The sequence below is a fragment of the Thamnophis sirtalis genome, unplaced genomic scaffold (assembly GCF_051295495.1).
Source record: "Thamnophis sirtalis isolate CommonGarterSnake01/CBP01778 unplaced genomic scaffold, rThaSir2_p1.2 scaffold_1, whole genome shotgun sequence".
Lineage (NCBI taxonomy): Eukaryota > Metazoa > Chordata > Lepidosauria > Squamata > Natricidae > Thamnophis > Thamnophis sirtalis.
In genome coordinates, this window is record NW_028261381.1 from 83,588,686 (window position 1) to 83,615,942 (window position 27,257).

At 39.4% G+C, this 27,257-nt stretch overlaps 1 protein-coding gene across 3 annotated transcripts; it reads right to left on the bottom strand.

Moving 5' to 3' along the window:
* Positions 1 to 6,186: 6,186 nt before the first annotated feature.
* On the bottom strand, positions 6,187 to 27,151 carry TMEM41B (transmembrane protein 41B). 3 transcript variants are annotated; one of them, XM_014051705.2, is made up of 7 exons: positions 26,992 to 27,149; positions 19,356 to 19,473; positions 17,115 to 17,243; positions 10,106 to 10,199; positions 8,546 to 8,650; positions 7,640 to 7,778; positions 6,187 to 6,940 (listed from the first exon to the last, which is right to left on the bottom strand). In XM_014051705.2, the coding sequence occupies exons 1-7, from the start codon at positions 27,095 to 27,097 to the stop codon at positions 6,771 to 6,773; spliced, it is 861 nt and encodes a 286-aa protein (XP_013907180.1). In that variant the 5' UTR covers positions 27,098 to 27,149; the 3' UTR covers positions 6,187 to 6,770. The 3 variants fall into 3 exon arrangements, with proteins under 3 accessions (XP_013907180.1, XP_087573990.1, XP_013907181.1); XM_087717864.1 differs by lacking the exon at positions 26,992 to 27,149 and adding an exon at positions 26,474 to 26,930; XM_014051706.2 differs by lacking the exon at positions 8,546 to 8,650 and having other exon boundaries at positions 26,992 to 27,151.
* Positions 27,152 to 27,257: the final 106 nt, after the last annotated feature.

Consider the following 27,257-nt stretch of genomic DNA (forward strand, 5'->3'; position numbering starts at 1 on the left):
TATATTCAACCAGGAGACCTTCATATGTTGCTGCAGTACAACTTCTAAAAAGGGAATTAATCCATCCATCCATCCATTGGTTTGTTGACAGTAATTTGCTAGTGCTTAGTTTATGAAACCTCATTCCCCTTGAGAGTCAGATGACAGCAACATTGCTACCCCACAAGTAAATCTTAAAGATCTGGCTTTTCCCCCCAAGTGTTAAGGCCAGATTATTAGCAAAGCCTGATATACATGTGTATGCTTTGCTATAATATTGTTATGTTTTGTATTATGAATGGTATTAGAGTTACAGAATTAGTAGCTATATAAATTCTATGAACAAACCAATATAAAAACTCCTGCGTTTTTAATAGTTATTCCTCTGGCTATTCTAACATAAAAATAAATTGGATTTGACTAATTTAACACATATGTTTCATGTCATTCTCTTCCAAAAAGAGTAAATGCTAAAAGAAGAATGAAAATTATCACTTTCAAAGACTAATAAAATGAAAACATCAATATTAGTCTGAAGTTATTAATATATGCTGGGATATTTATACTTTTGCAGGCTATATTTGGAAATACTATAGCCTTCTACAAGGTATTGATATATCCCTGCCCGTAGAAGAGTAGTTCTATTCTTACTCCATAGTAATCCCATCTATGAAATTATTTTGAGTAATGAAAATGCAGAAAAAACAAAACTTTGCATAATACTACCTCTGGTTTGTCCGCCTATTTGTGTGTGTGTGTCCCTTTTCACTTAACTCATCCATTCATCATTCTTATATATTTGTGCTAATAAAGGAGAATATTTTTAGTAGGGTTGAAATGGGGAGTCCTTGGTGTTCTCTGAGCTTGATTGTTTTCTTGCAGACGTTTCATTACCCAAAGTAGGTAACATTAGTGCTAGCAGTCCAGCACTGATGATGTTACCTAGTTTGGGTAATGAAACATCTGCAAGAAAACAACCAAACTCAGAGAACACCAAGGACCCCTTATATATTTTGCAATTTGATCCTCATTCATTCTCTCTCATATACTGTTCATTTCTGTATTCTCTATTCAGTTCAGATTCATTTACTGTACCATCTATTCTTGACCCTTTTTGTTATTTTACCCCATATTTTCCAGACATACAAAAATTTCAGTTATACAACAATAGGCATATGTATCTCTTATTGCATTCATTAATAAAACTTCAATTCCAAAGTTGTACATAACATTCCATAATTCAAATCTATTCACTTTATCATACATTTTCTGTAAATCAATACATGTACAATAAACATTCTCACGTCTCTGAATGACCAAATTCATCAGATAAGTTAACTATTAAATAAATTGACATCATTACAGAATGTTCATGCTTTATGGATTTGCATGACTTAACAGTTTTTTTTAGAAAGGAAAAGTGTTTTATTTCACTGTTTCAGAGTTAATTGTATGTTTATTCTTTTTAGATCTGGCATATCAATGTTTTTCATTGCTGTTTCTTTTTTATATTTTGTTGTTTTAAATACTGAAAAAATCTTATGCATTTACTTGACACCATCTATAGATAATCGTATAAGAGTAAAACCACTCTTTCGGAAACACTGAAAGTTACACTTGCACTGAACAAGGGGGACAAGTGGTCGGTTTCAGCTGGCCCCGTTCGGTACGCGTGTACCAGACAGGGCCGGCTTGACTTTGCTTATTGGAAGCCAGCCTGAAATCATGTCATTGTCACATCAGGTCCTTACCTAACAACCTCACTTTATGACAGCAATGAAGACTGCCAGGGTAGCTGTCGTTAAGGGATGATCACATGATATTGTGCTTAGCAATGGAAATTCTGATCCCAATTACTGTGGTTAAGCAAAGACTCTTTGTATTATTTTTGGTTTGCCAGGTTTTTTTTAAAAAAATCATGGTTTAATTAACATTCATATTTAATTGTTAACTGTTCTCTTTTAAGAAAAATAAAACATTCTGTACTGTTTTTTATTGTTGTCTCAAAAATAAAAATGGTTTCAGTTTCTCACATTTAAAAATAAAGCACTTCCCCAAATGTTTGGATCGAAATAGTCTGTATTCAAATACTAGGTTACATATATTTGGTAAGAAGAAACTCCTGCTGTCTACATGAAATTCAAAAACATACACACTGTTCCACAACTTCCTGCCTTTTCACTTTGAATAGAAAGGCATAGTTACCTTGAGTCTTTTGTTTTGAGAGGATGGCCCCAAGTGCAAAATCTCATGCATGTGAAGGCTTTCCAAAATAAACAAACATACGAAAACAATTAAAACGCCCATTCTCACTTGCAGGAATACAAAGAACTTACAAGATTGGGATGTTTGGCCATTTTTATTTTAGGATACTATCAAAGAATTGATGTATTGCTGCCTCTCAACATATACAGCCCTAATTTTATACCAAGAACTAGATCAAACGAAGATGCTGGTAAAACCAACAGAATAAACCAGATAAAAATAAGACATGCAGAACAATAATATGCAGAAGAGCCTCTTCAGATGATTTCAGTGGATACAATGAATATTCCCTTTTGTGCTGCTCTGTAATAGTATATGCAGAAAATGTGCTGTTGTCATCTTTTTACATTCAACAAGAATGTTAGCTGCTCAAAATCTTTACAGCAGTAAAATAGCAGATTTTTATTTTAATCCTTGTAGCTTTTGTGTTCCAAACTAGGCACTTTTGCTGATCTTTTGTAATGCCTGATAGGAAGACTAACTGAACAATGGAAATTCAATCCTCATTATCAATCTTCTCTGCCACAAAGAGAGATGGCTAAGAAAGGCTGTGAAAAAGAAAGCTTGCTGTGGTTATTGGGTCAATAGCTTAACTATTTTAATTATAGTTTATTTAAAAAATATTTAAAATGTACAACCCTGTATTATGAACTGCAAAGTGTTATTAAAACCCTAAACAAACCAATTCAAGTTATACAATATCCTGAACAACAAAGGCAGAATATATTATTGCCTCTATATTGGCAGAATTCATCAAGAACATTACACTTTCCCCCAGTAAATAGAACTGTAAACATTTAACTACCGTAATTAGATTAAAATAATTCATATCAAATTCATGGCATTAATTACAGATACATTTTCAGACGTACCTGAATAAATCTCTTAAAAGATCTAAGCAGCATAAAATTCTTCCTAATTGACATAATACTGCATGTACTGCTAAAAAAAGTTGCAGCAGTGAATTGAATAAAAGGAACTTTATGCTTGGGAAAATTAAGCACGTTAATTATATTCTTATAAATTTACACATAATCCTGCAATAAAATGATTCAATACATATTATAAAAAGTGGCAGAATGTTCTTCCCACACTCTTAGATTGCAAGGACCTCACTGAAAGTAAGGCAGTTTTCAAGATGGCCAGGGAGTAGAGATTGCAGAATCTTGTATTTTGCTGACATACATATTAATAAAAAGTCATTAAAGATTAAATAATTGCTACTTCAGGTAATCTCAAGTAACTTCAGTCTAATAAAGCACTTTCCTATTATGTCCATTAAAAAAAAAACAAGATTATCACTATAATTTAAATTAAGTCTGAATAAATCCCATGTTCCATCCCATCAGTGAAAATTATTCCCAACTCACTTTCTTTTTTAAAAAAATTTAAAACCCAAAACTTTGCCAACATAACACAACAGTATTAATTTGGCCTTTTGCCTATCAGATTGTTGGTCAATCATCCTGAAGGCCTCAAAATATTTTATTCCTAAATTGTCCACATTCTCTCAGCTATTGTGCTCAAGTCAGTACAAGTAGGACTTACAACCATTCATTTAGAACTGAAGTTACATTAAAAAAAATAACATGACGGTTTTTCACACTTATAACTGTTACGGCAACCCCATGGTTACACAATCAAGATTTGAATGCTTGGCATGTATTTATGACTGTTGCAGCGTCCAGGGGTCATGTGATCACCTTGGTGACCTTGTGACAAGCAAAGTCAATGGGGAAGCCAGATTCACTTAACCATACTAACCTAGCTGCAATGCTATGCAATGCAATGCTTAACAACTGTGGCAGGAAAGGTTATAAAATGCAGCAAAATTCACTTAATAATTGTCTTGCTTAGCTATGGAAATTTTGGCTCAATTGTGGTCAAAAGACAAGTACTAACCAGTAAACCACCACTACTAATCTGAAATTAAAGCACATAGTATTACAGCTGCACCTTCAACAAAGTAATGGAATGCTTTTGATTCAAAACTGAAAGACACTATACATCTTAGGTCAGCTGGGAAACAAGTAGTAATGGAATGTCATTCAGGCAGAAAATAGCTACTACACAGCCCAATTAGATTATTTTTAATAATTAGATACCATGTTGTGTTCGGTAGTTGTATGGCTTTATTGGTTGATGCTGTGATAATTTCACATTGTTGTAAATTGCCCAAGTCTTAAGAAGCAGGCGGTATAGAAATCTGGGTAATAAAAAATATAATGTCTTGCACATTTGGTTTGCATGTTGGCCTTGTTTCAGAGAGGGTCAAAAATGTTGACAAGTGTTTTTTTTTTTTGCTTGTATGATCTGTAAGACTTCGTTCATTTGACTGCATCTACAGGTGGTCCTCATTTAATGACTACTCATTCAAACATACAATGGCACTGAATGAGTGATTGTTATGGCTGGACCTGCCAGCGCCAGTGGTGTATTGACCATTAAGCAGACTAAGCATGTGCTTAGGGCACCAGGCTCAAAGGGGGCACCACAAAGTTGAGAAAGAAAACAAAAAACCAATGAAGATTTGTACAGTATGTACAAAGGAGGGACATCAAGATTTGTCAATGCTTAGTGCACCAGTAAGCCTTAATCTGCCATTGGGCAGCATGTGTCCCCATGGCTACTTGATCATGAATTATGAACTTCTCTGTCAGCTTCCCAGAATCAAAATCAAAGGAGAAGTTGGTAGGAAGTCATGATCATACATGGTCCTCACTTAACAATGGCAACTGACACTGCTGGAACTACTGTCACTAAGTGTCATGGTCACATGGTTTTTTTCAATGTATGACATCACTTAACAACAGAATTTCCAGTTCCAATTAGTGTCATTCAACATGGACTACTTGTAATAAAAATAGAAGTGCATGGAACAATCAGCATTAGACATAGAACATGTCAAATTCGCTGTGTCATGTTGCGTCACATGATGTATCGTGACACTTTTCCCCTTGGCAGAGCTGGGGTGGGTGTGGCCTGCACGTGACACATCCAACCCACAGACCACCAGTTTGACACCCCTGATAATGTGTTTCCCCAAAAATAAGGCAGGGTCTTATTTTCTTTTGACCCCCAAAATAAGCGCTTGGCCTTATTTTCAGGGAGGTCATATTATTTTTGAGGTGCAGAAGGCGGTGAGCGTGGTCACTTATGGCTGTTGCTGTGTTGCAATATTTTTGGGGAGGGCTTATTTTCAGTGGAGGGCTTATATTAGCGCATGCGCTCAAAAGCCCGATTGGACTTATTATCCAGGGAGGTTTTATTTTGGGGAAAATAGGGTATAGAGGAATGGTTGATAAGTAGAAGAAGTTATGACATAGAACAGTATATTAGATCTCATAAATGGAGGAAAAATATTCCATGACAATAGTAATTCAGCAAAAAGTATCATTACTTTTGAAAGTAAAACCCCTAAAGAGTACTTAAAATTCAAAAGCCAATCTTCATTCCATTTTTAATATGCTACTCTTCCATTAGAAAAGTGATACATTATAATAGCAAGGCCTATTTACAAAATATACAATTTCTGCAGGTTAATCTTTGCCCAGTAAACAAATAACACGTCTTTCATTGCAGACTGAATTTGTTCATACCTAGGCACTTCTCATTAATTTCAACTGCTTTGTAAAATATGACTGAAGGAATCTGGGCTTTAAGGGGAACTTGGAAAATATCTTTGGCATTTTAGATTCAAGCAATTCATTGAATTTTTACTTAGCCAGATTGTATTTATAAGTTTTAAAAATGGTACAGCACCTGGAAACATTAATAAATCCTGCAACCCCCCAAAAAAATGACTGCAAAATAAACAGCCAACCCTACGCATCCTCCTACAAAACTACCACTATAAAATGTATTATGACGACTGCTTTTTGACAGACAATTAAGTTTCATAAAATTTTAGCCAAATAACTGAAATGCTCACAAACAAGGAAAGAATATTAAAAGTAGTATTTTTATGTACCATGATAAATTAGCTCCATTTCAAGAAAACAAAAAATAATATCCTACAATTAAATCACTCTTTACAAAAATGAGCAAAAAACAAAGATCCAGAAATTTTTGAAAAACACTGGTCAAGCCCCCTAATCATGTGTTCAACAAAGACTTTATGCATAAACAAATGATGCAGTCTTTTTACTCCATTGGGATTATAGAATTCTTTGTGCAATTTGTAATTTCTTAGGATTATTCAGTGATGAGGAAAAGATGGAAGAAACAAATTATTCACATTAAATGATCAAAAAGGCATCAGTCAAAGTATAAATTCAGATTCAATATTATAGATTAAAATGGACAATGCCTCAGAATTCTTCAAAAGGTATGGTTCACCTTAAAATTTTCTTCCAGCTGTGGATTTTGTCTCCCCACCCCCATAAATATAACTGAACAAAAGATCTAAAAACTTCTGTGTGTCTTCAGCTTCCTCTTTCTAAGTTACTTAACATCCATTTGAAAAGGAATCACAGAAGTAGTGCGGATCCTGAGATGAAATGGAAAACGAAGATCCAGGTTGATCCTTATGCAAATTTTTGTTTAAGTTTATTCTGGAAAATTGCTGGTAGAATGGACAGAATTGCCAGAACCATAAGAATAAAGACTGAGTTCCAGGAAACAGCTTCACCTGCTGTAGTAAGCTGATATAGTGTGGTTCCAGCTTTAATTGCTACAAAAGATGGTGGTGCAACACCTGGAAATAAAAGGTAAAAATATTTTGGTTAGAAATTATAAATAGCTTCAAAGCAGAATCACACTTTTAATATTAGCAACTGATCGTTATTTTATCTAATCCAAAGCAGTTGTAACAGAAAATGTGGACAGCTATGTTAAATTCCTGCGTACATTCTTCTTATTACAAGAGAATACAAGACGTTATGAAACCAGCATCCAAAAAAGATTGCCTTACATCTACAAGTTAAAGCAGATACTTTGCTTTTCAAATTTGTATGCCACCTGACTCCCAATGACTCTTATAGGTGGCATACATATTACTTAACAAAATAATGAATGAATGAAAATAATAAGTAGAAATCCTGGATGAAAAATTTGTATTAGTTGGCTAAATTAGTTAAATGAATTAAGTTAAGTGAGCTACAACTTCCACATTCTGGGCACAAAACAAACAAACATGACAGGTTTCTATTATGTTATCTACCCACCTTATTTCAACAATTCAAAATAGATTTTTGTGGAAGATACAAAATTTTAATAGTGATGTGGTAGGTTATTTTTTTATACTTGTGCTTGTATAAGCAATTCTTATTTAAAAAATTCAAATATGAAAACTATCCAAAATATCTATAATTGGCCCAACAGATGGCACTATGCACTACTAAATCATGCATACAAGGAAACATGTATATTTTAAAATATTAAACAGAATTCTTACCAAGAAAAGTACCAATAAAAAATACTTTTAATGGCACATTTATTACAGGAGAAGTTATATTGATGAACCAATTAGGAAGGAAAGGAGTGATTCTCAAAAATATTATGTAGTTAATGAGATGTTCTCTGTGTCTTTCAACCTGTGGGACATAAGAATACCAAATTAAAATAATCTTGCTTTGAAATTCAGCAGTTTCATCTTAACCAAGTAATAAATCCCATTACTGGAGCTTAGGAGTGTTAGCCTTTGTGTAATTAAATCAGTTCCAGCCACAGAAAAGGGAGATATCAATGACCTCAGCCACCTAAAATTCTAGAGGAGAATAAAAAACAAAAAAGAATAATGCCATAATACTTTGGTAGCAGAGTGCAAGATTCCCACATTTCATAGAATTCCTAATTAGCCCATGAAACATATTTTGTTTTTCCAACAAATCTTGATCTGTTAAAAGCTGTCATTCATTGAAAGACATATTCATCCAATTGTTTTGTACATGGTTAATCTTTAAACCTAAATACTATAAAAGTTCTTAAGGCATTCCACCTGATTGCTTGTTGACTAGAAAAATAGGACAAGATTCAGAGATGAAGTAACAAAACTCTGTTCATATGATAGGTCCTTCTTGCCTTTTTCCACCATTATTCTGCCTTTCAGAAAATGAAAGCAAAGGGACTAGAGACATTGAATGACAAAAGGGAGGCAGTACCAGTGTTGGAAAACTGGGTAATCAGCAGGGCTTCCACATGCAAAAAATACATGAGTATTTCAGTTCATGTGAGACACATTAATACTACAACCGGTTGTAGGAATAAACTAGCTTCTATGACCAGAGATAGGAAAAAATGATGAGATATCCTTTTATTAATTTAATGGTTCAGAATATATGTTCCGCCAGAGTGATCTTACCTGTTTTGACCATTTTACTGCTTTCTCTGTTAAATATCTATATACAACTGGTCTTCCAACTAAATACGATAGCATATAACAAAAAGAAGCTCCAAGTCCAGAGCACTGCAAATAAATGGAAAAGCTGTATCTTACAGAGAGATACTCAATTTAATGTAATTAACATGCAACAATGATTTGTAACGAAATGAAATAAATTTCAAAATAATACAAAAAGTTGATGTGTACATTTAAAATTGCTCCTTCTTTGCATTTGTGTCAATTTAAACTGTCCGAAAGGAAATGTTTAAAACACAAGTCTGAGTTTGACTGCATGGGGGAAAAAAGTCTCTAACACACAAACAAAAAACAAAAGATAGTAGCAGCACATTTTTGACAACAGAAAAAGCCTGAGAAAGCAAGACACTATATTCCTTGCATCGGAACACCTTAAGATGGGCACCAAGCAAACAAGCATTAAAAGAGAGCACCCAAAGTAACTATCACCGTTACTAAGGCAAAATTCCTAACTGCTACTTATCTTAATTCTAAATGTGATGCCGTAACTTGTAACAGTTTAGAAAAATTCAATGAACAAGTTTCAATGAGGCAGAAATTCTCAAATAATCTGGACTTCAATTATCTAAGCTGTGCCCAGAAATACCTGCATAAGGCTAGGCCGTTTTAAAAGTAAAAATAAACAAGTTTCTAGTCTAGCTAAAACATTGATATGTTTTTTTAAGTAGCTTTACAAGAAACACATTACAGTAACCTAATCTTTATCTTACCAAACAATCAGTAAGCGGAGACGATATTTTTATTGGAAAGTCTGTTTAGCTAAGGGTGCTTTATGCTACAGTAAATGCATGATGCTGAGAGATGTGAATTTCAACTCAATCCAAACTGTTTGATCTCAAATTCCTTGACAGAACTTACTTGATCTACACTACCTTGATCTGTTACATTCAGGCTCAATTAATGCAATGCCTTATACGTTATATGTTTTCCAACAATGTAGGAAAAGAGCACACTGTATATTTACCCATGTTATAGCAGCTATATTCTTTGTTTATTTTCTACAGAATACAAGCCTCTTTTAAACTTTAGTAGTCAGAGACAAATCCATGTATTTGTTAATATGTTCATGTCATAAATCCTAGCAGGTCTTATTACTCATGTCATATTTGTGGCAGCTTTGGACAATGGCGTTAGGCAGTTTCACTAATAATTATATTTTTGAAGCCTTCCTAAAAAAAGGTATGGAAAATGACCTCTGAAAGTTTTTAACAGATATAAATATCCAGATGTTGGTTGTGTTCAATATTATTTGCAATAGTTATTTCTATATTATTACTGAGTTACCATTTTGAATGGCATTACTGTTATTTTAAATACATTTGAATTCCCTTGGAAGCATTTAAAAAGTACAAATATATTCCCATGCCATTTATTAGGCAAGAATAGACCATTACATTCACCATTACAAAACCATGATTCACATACTCTGCTTTTTCACAATAGCTTAAGTGTTAAGTGTTTTTAAAAAGAAAGAGCATATTACCCTTGGCAATAAATACTTACCAGACAAACAAGAAATAGAGCTAATGGAAAAGGATAAAGAAATCCTGAAAGTATACTCAAAAATATAGATCCAGGAATGGCAAATGTTTGCAGGCTAGATGATGGGTCTGGTTAAGAACAAATTTCGATAAATTATTGAACAAACAAATCCTTCTGTTAAGTCTTATAGTATAATTTTATAGATTTCTGAAGGGTAGACATGTTTTCAACTATAAAAGATTAAAATGCAAGATAAAGCTTGAAAAAAAAATTTCCTGAATAAGCAGTAATAAATTTCCATTTAATATTCTGTATGACAGAATATTAACAAATTGACCATTGGCTTACCTGAATGGTCGTTCTCTACGCGCTGCGGGAGTGTCCAAGCATGAGACATACTCAAGCTATGTAGTCTCAGGGTGGGAAGAAGAAATGTCCAGGCCCGTGGGAGTCGCGATGACCCGTTGTAAAACTCTTCTCCTGAAGGAAGCCTCTGCAGATGCAAAGGCATCCAGTCTGTAGTTCCTCACGAAAGGAGATGGTGATGACCATGTCGCAGCCCTGCATATCCCATCGATGAGCGCTTGCGTGGCCCATGTGGCCGAGACACTCCTCGTTGAGTGTGCTGTAATGCAAGGAGAAACCGGTCTAGCCTGTTGCTCGGAGGCTAGCTTGATACATGCCCATATGTAGCTTCCTATAGTAGAAGATGAGACTTTCCTGCCCATGGAAACGGGCTGAAAAGACACAAAGAATGATTTCGACATGTGAAAAGAAGTTTTTTTCTTGCATATGCGCACAGCATGGCAAACATCAGGCTTATGCCACACTTGCTCCCTTGGATGTCTGGGTCGCAGACAAAAATCAGGAAGAATCACGTCTTGTGATCTATGGAAGACACAAAAGACGGGTCCAGTCTGAGAACAACCCTGTCCAGATGCTCAACACAAAGGTCCTCTCTGACTGAAAGAGCGGCTAGCTCGGAAATCCTGCGGGCCGAGGTAACAGCTATAACAAAGGCCATCTTGAGAGACAGGTGACCCAAACCGATGGATCTAAGCTGTTTGAAAGAGCTGCGGTCAGAGTCTGTAGGACAACGGACAAATCCCAGGTCAGGAATCGGTGAATTGTAGGAGGACTGAGGTTGGTAGCCCCCTTGAGGAAGCTACGAACCTGAGGATGTCTACTAAGGGACAGATGTGAGTCCGTGGACAGAATGGTGCTAAGGCTGCCATCTGCTGATGGAGTGTGTTGAGCGCGAGGCCTTTGTCCAAGCCCTCCTGGAGAAAATCCAGAAGTTGCAGAATGGTTGCGGAAGTGGCGATAACGTGATGAGACTGGCCCCAAGTTGAGAAAGCAGACTAGGTCGCCTCGTAAATTCTGACAGTGGAGGGCTGCCTGGATGGTACGGGTGACCTTGTCTGAAAATCTGCTGAGCCTCAGGAAGTCCCCCTCAAGTAACAAACGGCTAGCTGCAGCCACTGGGGGTCCGGATGTTGAGTGGCCCCTTGGCTGAGAGACATTAGCTCCTGAGGTATGCGCCAGTGCTTGGTCACCAACAGGCTGACAGGGTCGGTGAACCAGAACCTCCTAGGCCAGTATGGAGCTACGAGCAACACTTCCGCTTCCTCCGCCAGAATTTTCCTGATCACCAGTGGTATCAAGGGAAGAGGCGGGAATACATACAAGAGGCCGAGAGGCCAGCGACTTTGTAGGGCGTCTGTCCCTTCCGCGCCAGGGCAATGAAACCTGGCGAAAAACTGGGGAAGATGCGTGTTGGCTGGGGTGGCGAATAGGTCGACTCTCGGGAGGCCGAACCTCTGCGACAACTGACAGCACAACGATGGATGGAGTTGCCACTCCGAGTTGTTGATGATAGTCCTGTTCAGTCAGTCCGTGGCCACGTTGTTCTCTCCAGAGATGTGGTCTGCCCGCAGCGATGCCAGGTGACACTCTGCCCATTGGCCTAGTGCTTCCACTTTTGCCATCAGGGCCTGAGATCGAGTGCTGCCTTGGTAGTTTATATATGCCTTTGTGGCAATGTTGCCGGTCAGTATTAGGACATCGCGACCCTTGATGTGGTGATGAAAATGACGCAGGGCAAACATGGCGGCCTGGAGCTCCAGCCAATTTATGTTGTGGGCGAGCTCCACCTGCAGCCATGTACCCTGAATTACTTGAGTCTGGAGATGAGCACCCCAACCGTATAGGCTGGTGTCCGTTGTTATGACCAGGCACTCCAGTTCCTTGAAGGATTCCCGTAGCAGATCCTCCGACTGCCACCACCTGAGTGACTGAACCCCTTTGGGGGAAGGTGCACCACTCTCCTGGAGTTGCTGGCCCTGTGTCTCTGGATCAGTAGGAGGAGCTATTGGAGCTCTTGCGCATGCAGACGTGCTCAAGAAACCACTGAAATGCATGACATTAATTTTCCGAACAATTGGGAGAAAGAGACGATGGACGCTGACTCGGTCGCTCGGATGTGTCTCACCAGAGATCTGATGCTGTCTACCCGCTCCCGTGTGAAAAAGACTTTGCACCTCCTGGCGTCGATCACCGTGCCAAGATGTTGAATTCTGGATGTTGGAGTCAGGTGGCTCTTGTCGAGATTGACTGAGAACCCGTGGTGTTGGAGAACGCGGATGGTGATGTGAAGATCTCTTTGGGCTTGCCCCCTGGATGAGTGAATGAGAATGTCATCCAGGTAGTATTCGAGTCTCACTGGGACATATCGGAGATGCGCTGCGATGGTAGCCAGAAGCTTGGTAAATGTCCTTGGGGCAATGAGAGGCCGAAGGGGAGGGCCCTGTATTGATAGTGCTGGTTGGCAAACTGGAACCTCAGGAACTTGCTGTGCGCTGGATGAATGGGAACATGCAGGTAAGCCTCCTTCAAGTTGATGGAAGTTAGGAGGTCCCCCTGCTTGATGCAACCCAGTATGATCTGAAGTGACTGAATCTTGGATAGATGTTGAGTTTCGTGAGTATTGCCCTTACTCCCCCTGAAGACTTTGAGAACAGGAAGAGGATCAAGTAGAACCCCCTGCCCTCCTGACCCCTGGGGACCTTCTTGATGGCTGCTATCTCCAGCAAATGTCCTATCTCCGCCCGCATCAGCTGGCGCTTGTGGGCAGACTTGGGAATGGGACAACGGACAAAGGTCCGTGGGGGAAATGAGAGGAATTCCAGGGTCAAGCCGTAACGGACTCTATTCAGAATCCAAGTGTCCGTCAGTGTCTCCTCCCACTGAGCGGTGTATAGTTGGAAACGACCACCTATGGGAGGGGACCGGTGACGGTCACTTCGACTTCCGAAAGGAACGGATGGAATACTCCCCTTGGAAGGACCTGCGGTTGCCCTGTTGCCTGTTCTTGTGCCTTGGGGACGATCCTGAGATTGGGAGTATGGCCGATCAAATCCCCCGAAGGAGGTTGGAGGGTCTGCATTCCGAAAGGGCTGCCTACGAAAGGTCTGACCCTTGCGGTCTGGCTTTTTGGTGACCGCTGTTAAGATTTTACGTTTATCCTTGGATTCAATTAAGACCGAATCCAAGGCCTCCCCAAAACGCTTTCCCCCTTTAAAGGGAGCGGAAGCAAGCTTCCACTTTGCCTTCATGTCCGCCTGCCAGTGGCGAAGCCACAGCAGGCGACGCGAGGTGACATTGGAGGAGACGGCTCTGGAGGAAAATTTTATGGCATTAAGTGAGGCATCAGCAGAGTACTTGACAGCCACTATGATTTTATTCACATCCTGGCGTGTCCTGGTGTCCCCCGCTGGTAGGCTGGACAGCAGTTTGCGGAGCCAAAACAGCGCTGCCCTGCTAAAGTAAGAAGAAGAAGATGCTCTCATGGCCCATGCAATAGCCAGGTGAATTTCATGAGAAGCCTTCTCCGCCCTCTTATCCTCAACCTTTAAGCCTTCCAGCAGGTTGGCTGGAAGCACTGAATTGGAAGTTAATGCTACAATGGGATCATCCACCTGATCATCCTCAAGGCTACTCTCCATGGTATACCGCTTCTTATTTACCCCAGTGGGATTAGCCATAGAACCTGGTTGGGCCCATTGGCGCTGGATAACATCCAGGAACAGCTGGGGGGCTGGGACCAGATTCTGAGCAGAAGTGGTCTCCTTGAAGAGTCCCGCACCCGAATCCCGGGGACCAATAGTATCTTTGTTGCCCTGATCAATGGAAGTCTTGTTTGCCTGAGCTGGGAGACCCATTTGGGTGGCGGAAGCCCTGGCCTTGGTAAGGAAAGCCCTAAGCATAGAAGGCTTGAATAAGCCTGAGAAGGCGGGCGTATCGGGAAGAAGATTTTCGTCCTCTGAAAGATCAGGAGCATCCTGTTCCCCTTCCTCTGCCTCAGATACCTCGAAGGAGCCGGGGAGGCAGCTCTAGCCAGTGGATTCTTAGGCCCAGCGGCGCGGGCCTTGCTAGGATTGGTGGTCTGAATGGGCAATTTGATGCCTAACTGTTGGATGCGATCCGTAATCCCCTGGGAAATTGCACGTGCGAGTACATCCTGAATTTCCCTGGACAGCTGAGGCCCTTGATTCCTAGGCGAGCTTGGTCCAGCCCCAGATGGAGGCAAAGATTCCTCCTCCATAATGGAGCAGACCTCATTCATGGACTCCTCAGCCAGAGAGGGGCAGGGGGACCCAAGAGATGCCCTAGAGGGATTGGGCGAGAACCCAAAGTCCTCTTCACCTGCCAGGGATGGGGACCTATCTCGTAGGGGAGTGGGAAGGGAAGGACCTGCAAACTCCTCCCTGAGTGGAGAAGGATCCCCTGCCTGTGTTTGGTCTGATTGAGCCTTTTGAAATTGTTTTTCAAGGGCCCTTTGGCGCCTCTCAGCCATCTTCTCAGCAACTTTGGACACCTTCCTGGGCTTCGGTTGCTTCCCCTTGGATGGGCACCCAGCCCCTTCACTCTTAGCAGCAGGATTGAGCCTGCTGTGCTTACTAGAGGTGGATCCTGCCTTGGAATTCACTTCAGCTTCAATGATGCTGGCCATGATGTCACGCACAGATGCAGGACTGGCTTGAAGAGCTGGCAAAAGAAATGAGGCTTTAGGGCCGAACATGGCTTGGCCGCATTCAGAAGGATGCCTTTAGACGTTATCAATGTCCCAGTCGAGAAGCAAAGGCAAGACAAAATGGCGGATCCATGCTATTTCTAAATACCAGGGAATGGCCAGGCAATAGCCAAAGTCCCTACAGCCGCTTGATGAATGTCCTGCGGAGGGGGAGGCCTGTCTGGAGACCCGGAACGAGGCCAGTTGATTAGGACCCCACCCAGCGATGTTCTGCTGAGGAAACAGGCTGCCATAGCTTGAAAACACCTCAGGAATAAAGCACGCCAATTTTTTTCTGCTTCAAAATGACCACCGCACGTCTGGAACGGCAGCGGGGAAACTGTTGGCTATTCCAAAGACTCAGGAGAGCCTACGGCTATCTACCAGTCCTCCGACAGCTTTGGGGGACCTTGACTACCTACCTGTCCCCAAAGGCTCGCCAACAGCCGCTAGCGAGCCTCCCACGGTGTTGCTGTGATTGCAGCTACGCAAAAACCAACCACGCTCCAGGCAGCCTGTTTCGCGCTTCTGAAGGCAATGGGGCAATCTACTCCTTGACAGATTGGAATAAAATAATAAAGGAGCTAAGGGAATCTAATCTAACTAAACACAAAAATAATAAAGGCTACACTACACTGACTTGGAGAGTCGAACTGCTGCTCAAGGACTGGTACTCCCCAAACATCCTTTTAGGGCGACTGAGTTTTTTAAACAGAGCCTCTGATGGGAGCAAGAGGCATGGCTACACAAACTTTGAACTCTGTCTTTGGGCAGCAAGCTGAAGTTAACCCATGCTTGGACACTCCAAGCAACGCCTATGAGAAAGACTGAATCATAATCTAAAATCCAAGGTTAGGATTACTATTTTAAACTATTAAAAATACTGAGAATTCTTACCATTGACACAAAAAAATTAGGCTTGAACTATAATCATCATTCATCGGTAAATGTCTACATCAATGAATCAACACTACCTCTTTACAGGCCACTTTACTTCTGTGAAAAATTGAAGCAATTTTTTAAAACTGCCTTATTGGTAATATAAATTGCTGGTAGATGGGAGTAATGTTCTTGAATTTAATTGCTAAACATTGTTCATATGAGAATTCTAATATAACATTATCTTTTAATGTGCACGCTGGCCAGCTGACTTCGGCCTTCTTTTGAGGCCATTTTTCGCCCTCTGGAGGCTTCCCTGAAGCCTCCGGAGCACAAAAAAACCAGCCCTACGCACAAACCGGAAGTTCAGGAATAGACTTCTGGTTTGCTCATAGGGCCATTTTTTGCCCTCTGGAGCCTTCAGGGAAGCCATTTCTAAAGGCATTTCTTTCATCCATTAAAGTCAATGTGGCATTCTTGATGTTCACTGAACTGGCAGATACTTCATTACCCAACTAGGTAACATCAGCAGTTCAAATGAATGGTGGCGTTTGCTGCCTTGGTGCTTCCTTGCCAGTTTGTATGATTTACTTCTTAGTGGTTCTTTGACTAGAATACTGTTTGCTTATCTGAATGTTGGCTGCTGAAGGGGATCTATCTTTTTCTTTCCTAGTTTTTTTACAGTCATTTTTTTGGGTATAGTATAACAATTGCACTTAAGAGTAATATACCCTTCACAGTACTTTGCAATCCTCTAAACAGTTTACAGAGTCAGCATACTGCCCCACAATCTGGGTCCTCATTTTACTAACTTCGGAAGGATGGAAGGCTGAGACAATCTTAAGCTGGTGAGAATTGAACTGCCAAACTGGTAGTAGTTGGCAGTCAGCAGAATTAGCCTGTAATATTCCATTCTAACCACTGCGCCACCACAGTATGTTAACATGGTTTATCTCTATGCATCTATTTCACTCTTTTATCTTACAAGTGAAACCATAGCATTAAAAGCATTATTAATATATCATAATTAATTTACATCACATTCCACAGCAATTTGTATATATTTTTAAGGAAGGATACAAGACATAGGTAGTAAAATAGGCCACTAATACTTGAACATAGAAAGTATCCTTGTATTTAGAGAGTACTTTTCCTAAAGCTTTAGCATCATCCATGTCTCTAGGAACTTTCATACATTCTCTCTCCTCTCTGTAGGGGAAAAATAAACAATTTTATTAATAAAGTGAACTCTTGTCTCCAGTCAGCAAAACGTTACTACATATACACTACCTTGATATTATAATTCCCAGTTTTTAATGAAAGCTTCGATCCCATTGAAATAATTTTGGAGCCCTGCATCGCTCAATTTATGTAACTAATTCATCTATCCAGCGTCAAATCTTGCTACCAGTAGTCCTCTTGTATAGTCACTGCAACACGTCTACTTCAGAAATCATTAGATTGTTTTAGATGACCAAAGTCTTCCAACTTAATTTTCTGGCAATTATTAATCAATTTCAAAGTCATCATTCTAAACAAGGTTCCAGAACAGATTTCAGCAAAAAATAAACCTCTCAGATTCAATCATTTTCATCATTGTACAACAGACAAAAAATGATGTTTTATGCTGTGATAAAAATATTATTTTATTTATTTATTTGTATGGCCACCTATCTTAAAATATAAAACTCTGAGCAACTCGTAGTACCGTGCGTCTCCAAAAACACAGCCCACCCCAATAATAAGCCCAATCCTAACTGAGGTTTCATAGGATCCACTTGATAATAACATTTCAGGAAATGTATCTGGAGTGTGCCAACTGATGGGATTGGCAAATACTCTCAGAGAGAACCTGGTCCCATGCCATATAGGGCTTTAGAAGCAATAATCAGCACCTCGAATTGCACCCAGAAAGAAACTGTGAGCCAGGGCAGCTCACTCAACAGGGGTGTGAAGTGGGCAAACTTAGGGGTATCCATCATGCTATTGCATTCTGTACGCTATAGGTTTTGGTGACCTTCAAAGGCAGACACTGTACAACACATTGCAGTCGTCCAGATGGAAAGTGACTAAGATATGAAGATACTGTGAGCAGGATTTTCTCAGTCCAGGAAATGGTGCGATTGGCGCACAAGGCGAATCTGTGCAAAGGCCATCCTGCTGGCCATGAGTGCTATCTACTTGAGTAGGGGCCATGAGACCAGGAGGACCCTCAAATTATACACCAGTTCAGTCTAGGGAAGAGCAACCGTGCCCAGAGTCAAAGCTGACATATCAACAGATCCTGGGGACCCAAAACCCAAAGTCAATCAATCTTGCGAGGATTGAGTTAAAACTGTTCCTCTCTATCCAGACCCTCAAATCTCCAGGCAGTCAGTCAGCAGTGCAACAGTATAACCTTCACAGCCCAGGATAGAGAAGTGTAACTGTGTAAATCAGCATAATGATAATACTGCACCCTGTGCTATCAAATGACCTTGCTAATAGTTTCATATTAAAGAGAAGATGCAAGAGACTCAAGCTCTCAGGCACCCCACATTACAAGAGTCTAGGGCTCAATCTCTCCCTCCCCACCAAGACGCACTGGAACTGGCTATGGAGAAAGGAGAAGCACAACTGCAATACAGGGCCTTCTACTCCCAACGGCCATAGCTAGTACAGAAGAATAGCATAATTGATGGACTTGAAAGCCACAGAGAGATTTAGGAGAGCCAAAATAGTTACACCACCCCTGTTCCAGGAACCTTCAAAAGTCATCTGCAAGACAACCAATTCCATTGCAGTTCTGTACCACAACTTGGACCCCAAATGAAAAGGGTTCAGATAATTCACTTTACCGAGGAACCTCTGAAGCTGAGTGCCAATCATCCTCTCAGCAACCTTCTCCAAAAAGGGAAGGTTGGAGACTGGATGAAAGTTACGTGTTCAATCCAAGGGTGGCTTCTTAAGATTATTTTAAGATTATCTTTATACTATTGGAACTTCCATCCAGTTTACTTACAAACTGGTCAACCTTTTAAATCTGAATTAGCAAGGATGCAGGTAATCAATATCAACGTATCTCAAATGATTTTTATAGTTAACATGCATATTTTATCATTTGAAAAAACTATTATCTGTAAATAACTATACAACAATAATTTGCTAACAAGAGAAAACTAAATGTAATTTGTTGGGATTTTTTGAAATTGATATTATATCATATGTTTTTCTAGGGGATACTTAGAATCTTTTAATACCTCACAAGACTCTATATAACTTCTCTAAGTGTATACAATTACAGATGTTAAAAATGGAATGAATTTGTCATGGTATACTTACTCACTAAGTTGAGGAAAGTTTTTATATACCATCAACATAACAGAAGCAGCTGTTAAGAAGATGGATATTAAGATGAGGAGCGACATTCGTGCAGATCCACCTTCTTTATGTGCTTTTCCTGAAATGCAATGAAAATGTAATTAATTTTTTATTTATTTATTTGAATCCTGTCTTTATTATTTTTTGCAAATAACTTAAGGCACTAAAGATGTCGAACACAAATTCTTCCTATTTTCCTTACAACCCTGTGAGGTGGGTTGGACTAAGGGACTGTCAGCCCAACCCAGCTCACCCAAAGTCACCCAGCTGGCTTTCATAGCTAAAGCTGGGCTCATGGTCTCCCGCTTTCTAGCTTGATGTCTCCCGCTTTCTAGCTTGATGGTCTCCCGCTTTCTAGCTTGATGTCTTAACCACTAGACCATAAACTTACATGAGAAATTGCAGTGAGAAGGGACACTGATAATCTACACAGATTTCTCTAGGATTATAATCCAAGTTACATTTGAAAATATATATAAAATCAAGGTGAGGAGCCAAAACACAACATTAAGTTTTATTAAATGTAATTTAATGAATGTAAGAATATCTATGTAACATAAAGAAACAGAAGGGAGCTGAAATCCAAGTTGAATTTTTGGCCTCTAAGTGAAGATGCAGTGCAGTAAAGTAAGGAGTCCAGAGTGCCTCACAGGGATGGGGGAGACCCTCGAACACTTGGTACAACCTGTTTAGGAAGGGTGAAGGCCTGAAAATCCTGCTTGATTTTGGCAGGAAGGATTTTTAGACTCTCAGTGGAGAGGCAGTAGGGTACAGTAAGGAGCATAGGATGCCTGGCCGGGGTGGGGTAGGGTGGGGGGAGTGCAGGCTACAAATGTGCAAATGTCTCTTTGCTGAGGGGCTGAAAATACTGCTTAGATTTCGGCAGGGAGAATTTTCAACTCCTAAGCGAAGAGAAACTTGCATACAATGTGTGCCAGGCCTTCTACAGTCTCCTCCACCCATGTGAGGTACCCTGTGTTCCTTACCTGGAACTCTGTCTACTTAACAGCCCATGAGATCACTTAAAAACTGCAACCAGGAGGGCCACGATTGCAGTAGTTGAGCAAAGCAATCATGTGACATCTTACTTAACAACTGCTTTGCTGAATGAACAAGATTCTAGTCCCAATTGTGGTCATAAATCAGCAGTTACCTGTATTATAGACACTGGACAGTTATGGTTCTACAAAACCCTTAATGCTAATGCTGAAAAGACAAAGATTTTGGAATCTGGGTAACAAAAGTTGTGGGACGTAAAACAAAACAAGTTCCTTCTTATTGATATCTGGGCACTCTTTTCATGGACTCAAATACTTGGGGCTCTTATTATCAGGCTAAAAAAAAGATCGACCATTAGTCAAAATAATGTATTAGATATGTAATGGAGCTCTCCCTTACAGAGGCACTTACCAGATTACAATTTCAAAAAAATGAATTCAGCTACCAGGAATGGTCAGTTCCCTGAAATACCATATGTGTTTCTATGCATATTGTAATAAAACCACATAACTATTTTCATATTATTCATTGGCCTTTTTCCACTTCTGCCCATGGAAAAAATTTGAAGCACCTCTTAAAGGAAAAAATATCTTGTCCTCATTCAAATACAATTAAATATTTGATTAATTTAAACAAGGAAAGTTAATTAAGGAGGCTGATAAGTTTTGCTTGAGAGGCTGGTAGATGATTATTTTCTTAAAAGTTCTTTTATTTCGTTTTATAATCACTATCCTATAATGCTCTAGATATTTGACTTATTTCTATATATTTTAATGTATTTTAGAAGGCCAGTTTGGTGTAGTGGTTAGAAATTAAGAAATTAGAGAGATTGAATTCTAGGTCTGTCTTAATCATAAAGCCAATTGGTGACCTTGGACTCTCATCTCCTCTCAGCTAGGGAAAAGGCAATCTTGCCTTAATTTAAAAAAAAATCTTGCCAAGAAAACTGCAAAAAGTAATCTAGGCAGTCAGCAGGAGTCAGTCAACTGACTCAAAGGCACACATGCACGCGCGCGCACACACACACACACACACACAGCATTTAAATTAAGGTTGGATATCATTTTACTTCTGCATTTTTGTTAATTCCTACATTGTTGATTCACAATTGGAAAAAAATAGATTAAACTGAATTGAATTACAAAAATTGTCTGGTTTTATAGAAGCATGTGTCTTAGCATGCTATGCGAAGCCAGCCAGTATAGGCGGATAATTCATGGTTGATTATTTAACATAATATGTAAACCTGGCCAGTTGTGTATAGCAATGCTTTAAAAATCTTCATTAGTAAGAAAACCAAGGATTTAACATCTTATGTTAGCAAAACTTTCTCTATAAAGGTTATATTTAACATATATGATAGCAACCACATAAAATAAACACTTCACTTACTGAACTATTCAATAACATTAATATTAAAACATAAAACTTGAGTTTAAAACTGCAATGCAAATTTTAAAAAGTTAAGAAAATGTTAAAACTTTATTACATTTCTTCATTGCCCAAATAAATAGCTGTAAAACTGATAACATATGTACTTTATAGCACAAATTTTTAAATGCCAAGTACCGCAGAACGTAATACACTATCCCAGATGTTGGTGTGTTTTGATTTATAAAGTTTAACTCCAATTACCCTTACATAATGAACATAGGTTGCTTAACAGTCTGCCTCAGCCTCAGGCTCCTCTTGTTACTTTTGGCTGCTTGGATGAAACAGTTGTTTCCTTGACAATTTGCTGGAGTTCCTTCTAGTGAAGCTTTTCTTTTAATCCTTTACTTTCTCATTAAAGCTTAATACTACTTCACAGGTCTCATCAGCCACCACCATTGGTCACTTTAGAAGGTTTTCTGTCTATCTTTCAGATCTTTCAACTATGAGCTATAATTTTCCTCCGACTAATGAAGCCTATCCAAAATGATTTATTCATTCAGTTTTTAAATTTTTGAGTTTTAATACATGCTAACAAAACCCAATTTTGGCCTATAAGTATCATTTCACTGAGATGAGTTGCAGATTATAGTCATTACCAAACATACAAAAATAAAACATAACATTTTTTCATACATGCATACACAGGTATTCAGCACTATTCCACGTTATGGTAAAAAAAATATGCAATGCAGAAAAAAGAAATTAAGCAAAAGAAATTAAAGGTAGGTGATAAGAAAAAAAATGTAACCAGATCTGTGTAGTACTAAAGACTGCAAGCCACTTCATTTAACAACTGGAATGATATATAAGTCTGTAAAATAAATTGTTTACACTGACATTATTAGTATGGTTGTACAATTAGCCAGATATTTAGACTGGATCTGGTACTTTTGTCCAATTATTGAATCATTTTCCTGGGATAGGAAGTTGTTTGCTAATATTAACAGTATCATTGCAGGACGCAAGCTGTTCCAAGTAAAGCTGCCTTTTGCAAATATATTATTATTACATTTATATTCTGCCCAACTCTCAGCAATTCTGGGCAGTTAACAAATGATGAAAACCTGACAATAAAAACAAAAAGAAACAGAAAAGTATAGAGATGACAGAATAAAAAACTGTGTGATACAAAAGAATACGATCTGTTAAAAAGAGGCTGGAGTCATCCCTACAAGAGGCCTGATAAAAATCAGTCACTACATAGTATCTCTTCATATTTAAACAGGTAGTCCTTGACTTATGACCACAATGAAGACTATTACAGTCATAGGTTGTGACAGTTGTAAAGCAGATTATTGTGTGACTGACCTGTTTTTACTACTTTTTTGCAGTTAAGGGAGTCACCATGGTGATTAAATGAATCCATGATCACAAAGGAAGCCTGTTGTTCTCTATGGGACTTTTTTTGTTGCCAAAAACCAGAAATAAACACAAATTGTAAATCGTGATCATATGATTATAGGATGCCACAAGCAGTCATAAATGCAGACCAGTTACCAACTGACCGAAACATATAACTATGGGAGGATGTCAGATGGAACCAGGTGAAAACTACCTGGAAGGGGGGGGCTCCCTTTGAACAATCTAAGCTATTGGTCAAGGACTATCTGTATTTGCAAACCATAATTGCTTCTATCATACCAATACATCTCTCTTTTTCAGGATGCTTATTCTCCAACCAGCTGTGACTTTTTAAATCTTTTCCATCTTTTTGATCTATTCACTTTTCTTAAATCTGTTTTTTAATTTTGTCCTCAATCATTTTCCCCACATGACCAATTTCAATGTACATGTTCCTTTACTGATCACTCATTTTTGTATTCAGTCCACAATCACCTGTCATCTATTCATTCCTGACATACAGTAGTACTTAAAAGTTTGTGAACAGTTTTGAATTTTCAGCATTTCTGCATACATGTGACCTAAAACATGATATGATCTCCATCCGTATCCTAAAATTAAACAGATACAACCTAATCAACCAAATTAATTAAAAATTATACTTGTTCATTTATTTATTGAGGAAAAATAAATCACATTTTATGACATGTTTATGTAGAAATATTGAAAATTCAAAAGCGTTCAAAAGCTGTTCAGCACTGCTGTCTTGGTTTTTTGTTTCGTCATGCTTCTTAAATAATCCATTCTCATTGCATTTAGCTTGCTGTTATATTTTTCTGACATCTCCAATGTGGGCAGAAACATGCTCTTATATAAAGCCCTAGATTAGATGAATTTACTAGTTTTAATTACAACTAAGGCATTTGTAGCCCTCCTAAGGGCATAACTGATCAGCTTGAGCACATTTTGCAAGAATGCCACAAGAACAGGAAAAGCCCAAGTTTTACTCCAAGCAAACTCATAATATTGAAAACCAGGATACCTCATCTACAGCCTAATTTGCAAGCTAACTAGACATAGGGACAGTTTCCCTCTCTACTGAACACTTAATACTTGCAGTTCTGTCTAACATATACATACAATATATATTAACTCATACAGTGGGGCTGTATTATTATTTATCCTTTTTATTAGCATCTTTACTTCCCCCATATATTGGTATTATTATTCTCTCTGTTGCTTTGCAAGTACACAGGATACTTCTAATATAGAGACAAATCACACTTTATCAAATATTGAATTCAATTCAATTCATACTGTTCTCTGTATATATCCCCGACTAGGAGGTATATGCAGTGTGCTGGCTCATACAAAACATATACAAGACATGGCTTCCAGAAGAACCTGAAATCATGGCTTTGTCATCTGGCCCAAGAATCTGGTGTAGAGCCTGCTAAGTGGCTAGACTTTTAGGAAAATCAGTGGTACTTTTCCACTGATCGTTTTTAATATTTTTATCTGTAATGGCTTTGTGACCATTTTTTATTTGTGTTGCTTTCTGTATTTCATCTTTGTAAGCTGCTCAGAGACATGATAGTGAGATGGGTAATTATATGTAAATTTAATAAAAATGCTAGAGATACAATATTCACATGCTTCAACACTAGACAGGATTAATTGCTTATACATTAATAAAACAGGGCTATAGACAATAAGTGAAGAAAGTGTGTTCCTATTTCTGTCTTTAGAATTTTTTTTTTAAATAGAGCTTCCTCACTAGTATGCCTAAGAAAGGCAGAATAAATTATTGTCAGCAAAGTTTATACCTATTTTTTAAATTACAAATTATGAAGATATAAATTACTGGACAACTGGGAAAGGAGACAAAAATAATACTGAAAGTACACCATAAATGGACATCTTTTTCTAATGCAAGTGTAATATATGGCCATATTTATGCATAGCAAGACTTTAGATTTCAAAAGTTGATATTTCTAAGTTTTAGGCATTGTTGATAGTGTCAGAAACAACAGTAAGGCTGATACAACATGCTCAGCATGAATAGATAACACTAAATGGTGGGATTCATAGATTCCTAGAAGGTTTAAGGTTTATTATTTATAGGCCGCCCTTTTTCCTGAGGGGACTCAGGGCGGCTTACAATTTATAGGGAAGGGAATACAAAACAATAAGACATAAACAATACATAAATTAAAATAGAACACAACATTCATTCATCATTCGGGTGGGGACGGATTACAATCTTTATCCCCAGGCCTGACGGGATAGCCAGATCTTGAGGGCTGTGCGAAAGGTCTGGATGGTGGTGAGGGTACGAATCTCCACGGGGAGATCGTTCCAAAGGGTCGGAGCTACTACTGAAAAGGCTCTCCTCTGCGTAGTTGCCAGTCGACACTGACTGGCGGATGGAACTCGGAGGAGGCCTAATCTGTGCGATCTAATACGTCGAAGGGAGGTAATTGGCAGGAGGCGGTCTCTCAAGTACTCAGATCCACTACCATGGAGGGCTTTATGGATGGCAAGTAGCACCTTGAAGCGCACCCGGAGATCAACAGGTAGCCAGCGCAGCTCGCGGAGGATAGGTGTTATGTGGGTGAACCGCGGTGCGCCCACTATCACTCGCGCGGCCGCATTCTGGACTAGCTGAAGTCGCCGGATGCTCTTCAAGGGCAGCCCCATGTAGAGCACGTTGCAGTATTCCAGCCTAGGTCACAAGGGCTCGAGTGACTGTTGTGAGAGCCTCCCGGTTCAGGTAGGGTCGCAACTGGCGTACCAGGCGAACCTGGGCAAATGCCCCCCTGGTCACAGCTGACAAGTGGTGGTCAAAGGTCAGCTGTGGGTCCAGGAGGACCCTGGAACCCTAGAACACACTAAGCAAAATAAAAATACTATATGATTATCATTACTTCAAAACAGATTTCACAGAAAAACTGACTGAAACTGGGAAATCTTATGTTCTCCATGTGCAAGTACAACTACATTATGACTTGTAATGTTTGATTTACATTTACATAAAATACAGCTGATAGTTAAAAGTGAAGAATGTTTTCCTTTGCTTCCAAACTACAATACACATTCTAGACTCTATAACAATTGGCAGGAAACCTTCATTCACCTAACATTTTGTATTTGCATAGCTCAGCATGCTAAAATATGATTGGTTAGGGCAGTTATAATTAGGCATGTGGCAATTAAGTTAGTTTCAGTAAAAAAAACTTAGCATGATGCTGTGCAATAAACCACAGATTAATAAATTCTAAAAATAAAGTTATGATCGTATTTACAAAGCCTGTGTAGGTTGTCCATTCCATTAGATTTAGTCAACTGTTACTGCAATTCCTCGAGTTAATTGCCCAATATCACCTATGGATATTCATGATGAGGAAGCCTGGATTAACTCATGGGAAAACGTGCCCTCACGCCACATCATGATTCCAAGACTGTACAGTATAATCTCACAGATAGTTACGGTTCCGGATAGGGCTCAGAGCCAGAACACGTTTCCAACTGCCGTTGGAACAACAACGTGTGAAATGCAGGCATCCAGTATGACCTTGTCACCATGATGTAGCCTCCCCCCCCAATCCGCCAAATAGAACAAGCCAGGGCAAACGTAAACCCTTATGAATTGATGCCTGGGAGAAGAAACTGTTGTCCTGTAAGTCCTTTCTCTCCTCCTCCTCGTACAATGCAAATCTATCGGAACTGGGTAACCCAGCCCAGCAGGTCCAACAAAGCCTGCTTCATTCCAGAAATGCCCCGCATTCCTCGCTTGTAGTCCCCTTCCACGTCCGCTTCTGACCTGCAATCAACTGCTGATGCCGTTCCAAGGCAGCCTCTGCCTCCTGTAGCCTCTCCGCCTCCATCGTCCGCCCCAAGGCTGCCTGCGTTGAGCCCCGCTGAGCCATACTCCCCTCGGCGACGGAGCCAACCAACCACTGTCGCCGGCCGGCAACCAACAGGCCTGGATCTATCTTCCCCCGCGCCAAGAACCGCGAGAGGAGGCGGGGTCGGTGACGGCTCCTTCCTCCACGCCACCACCTCGCCTGATGTATTTGGCGCAGGCGC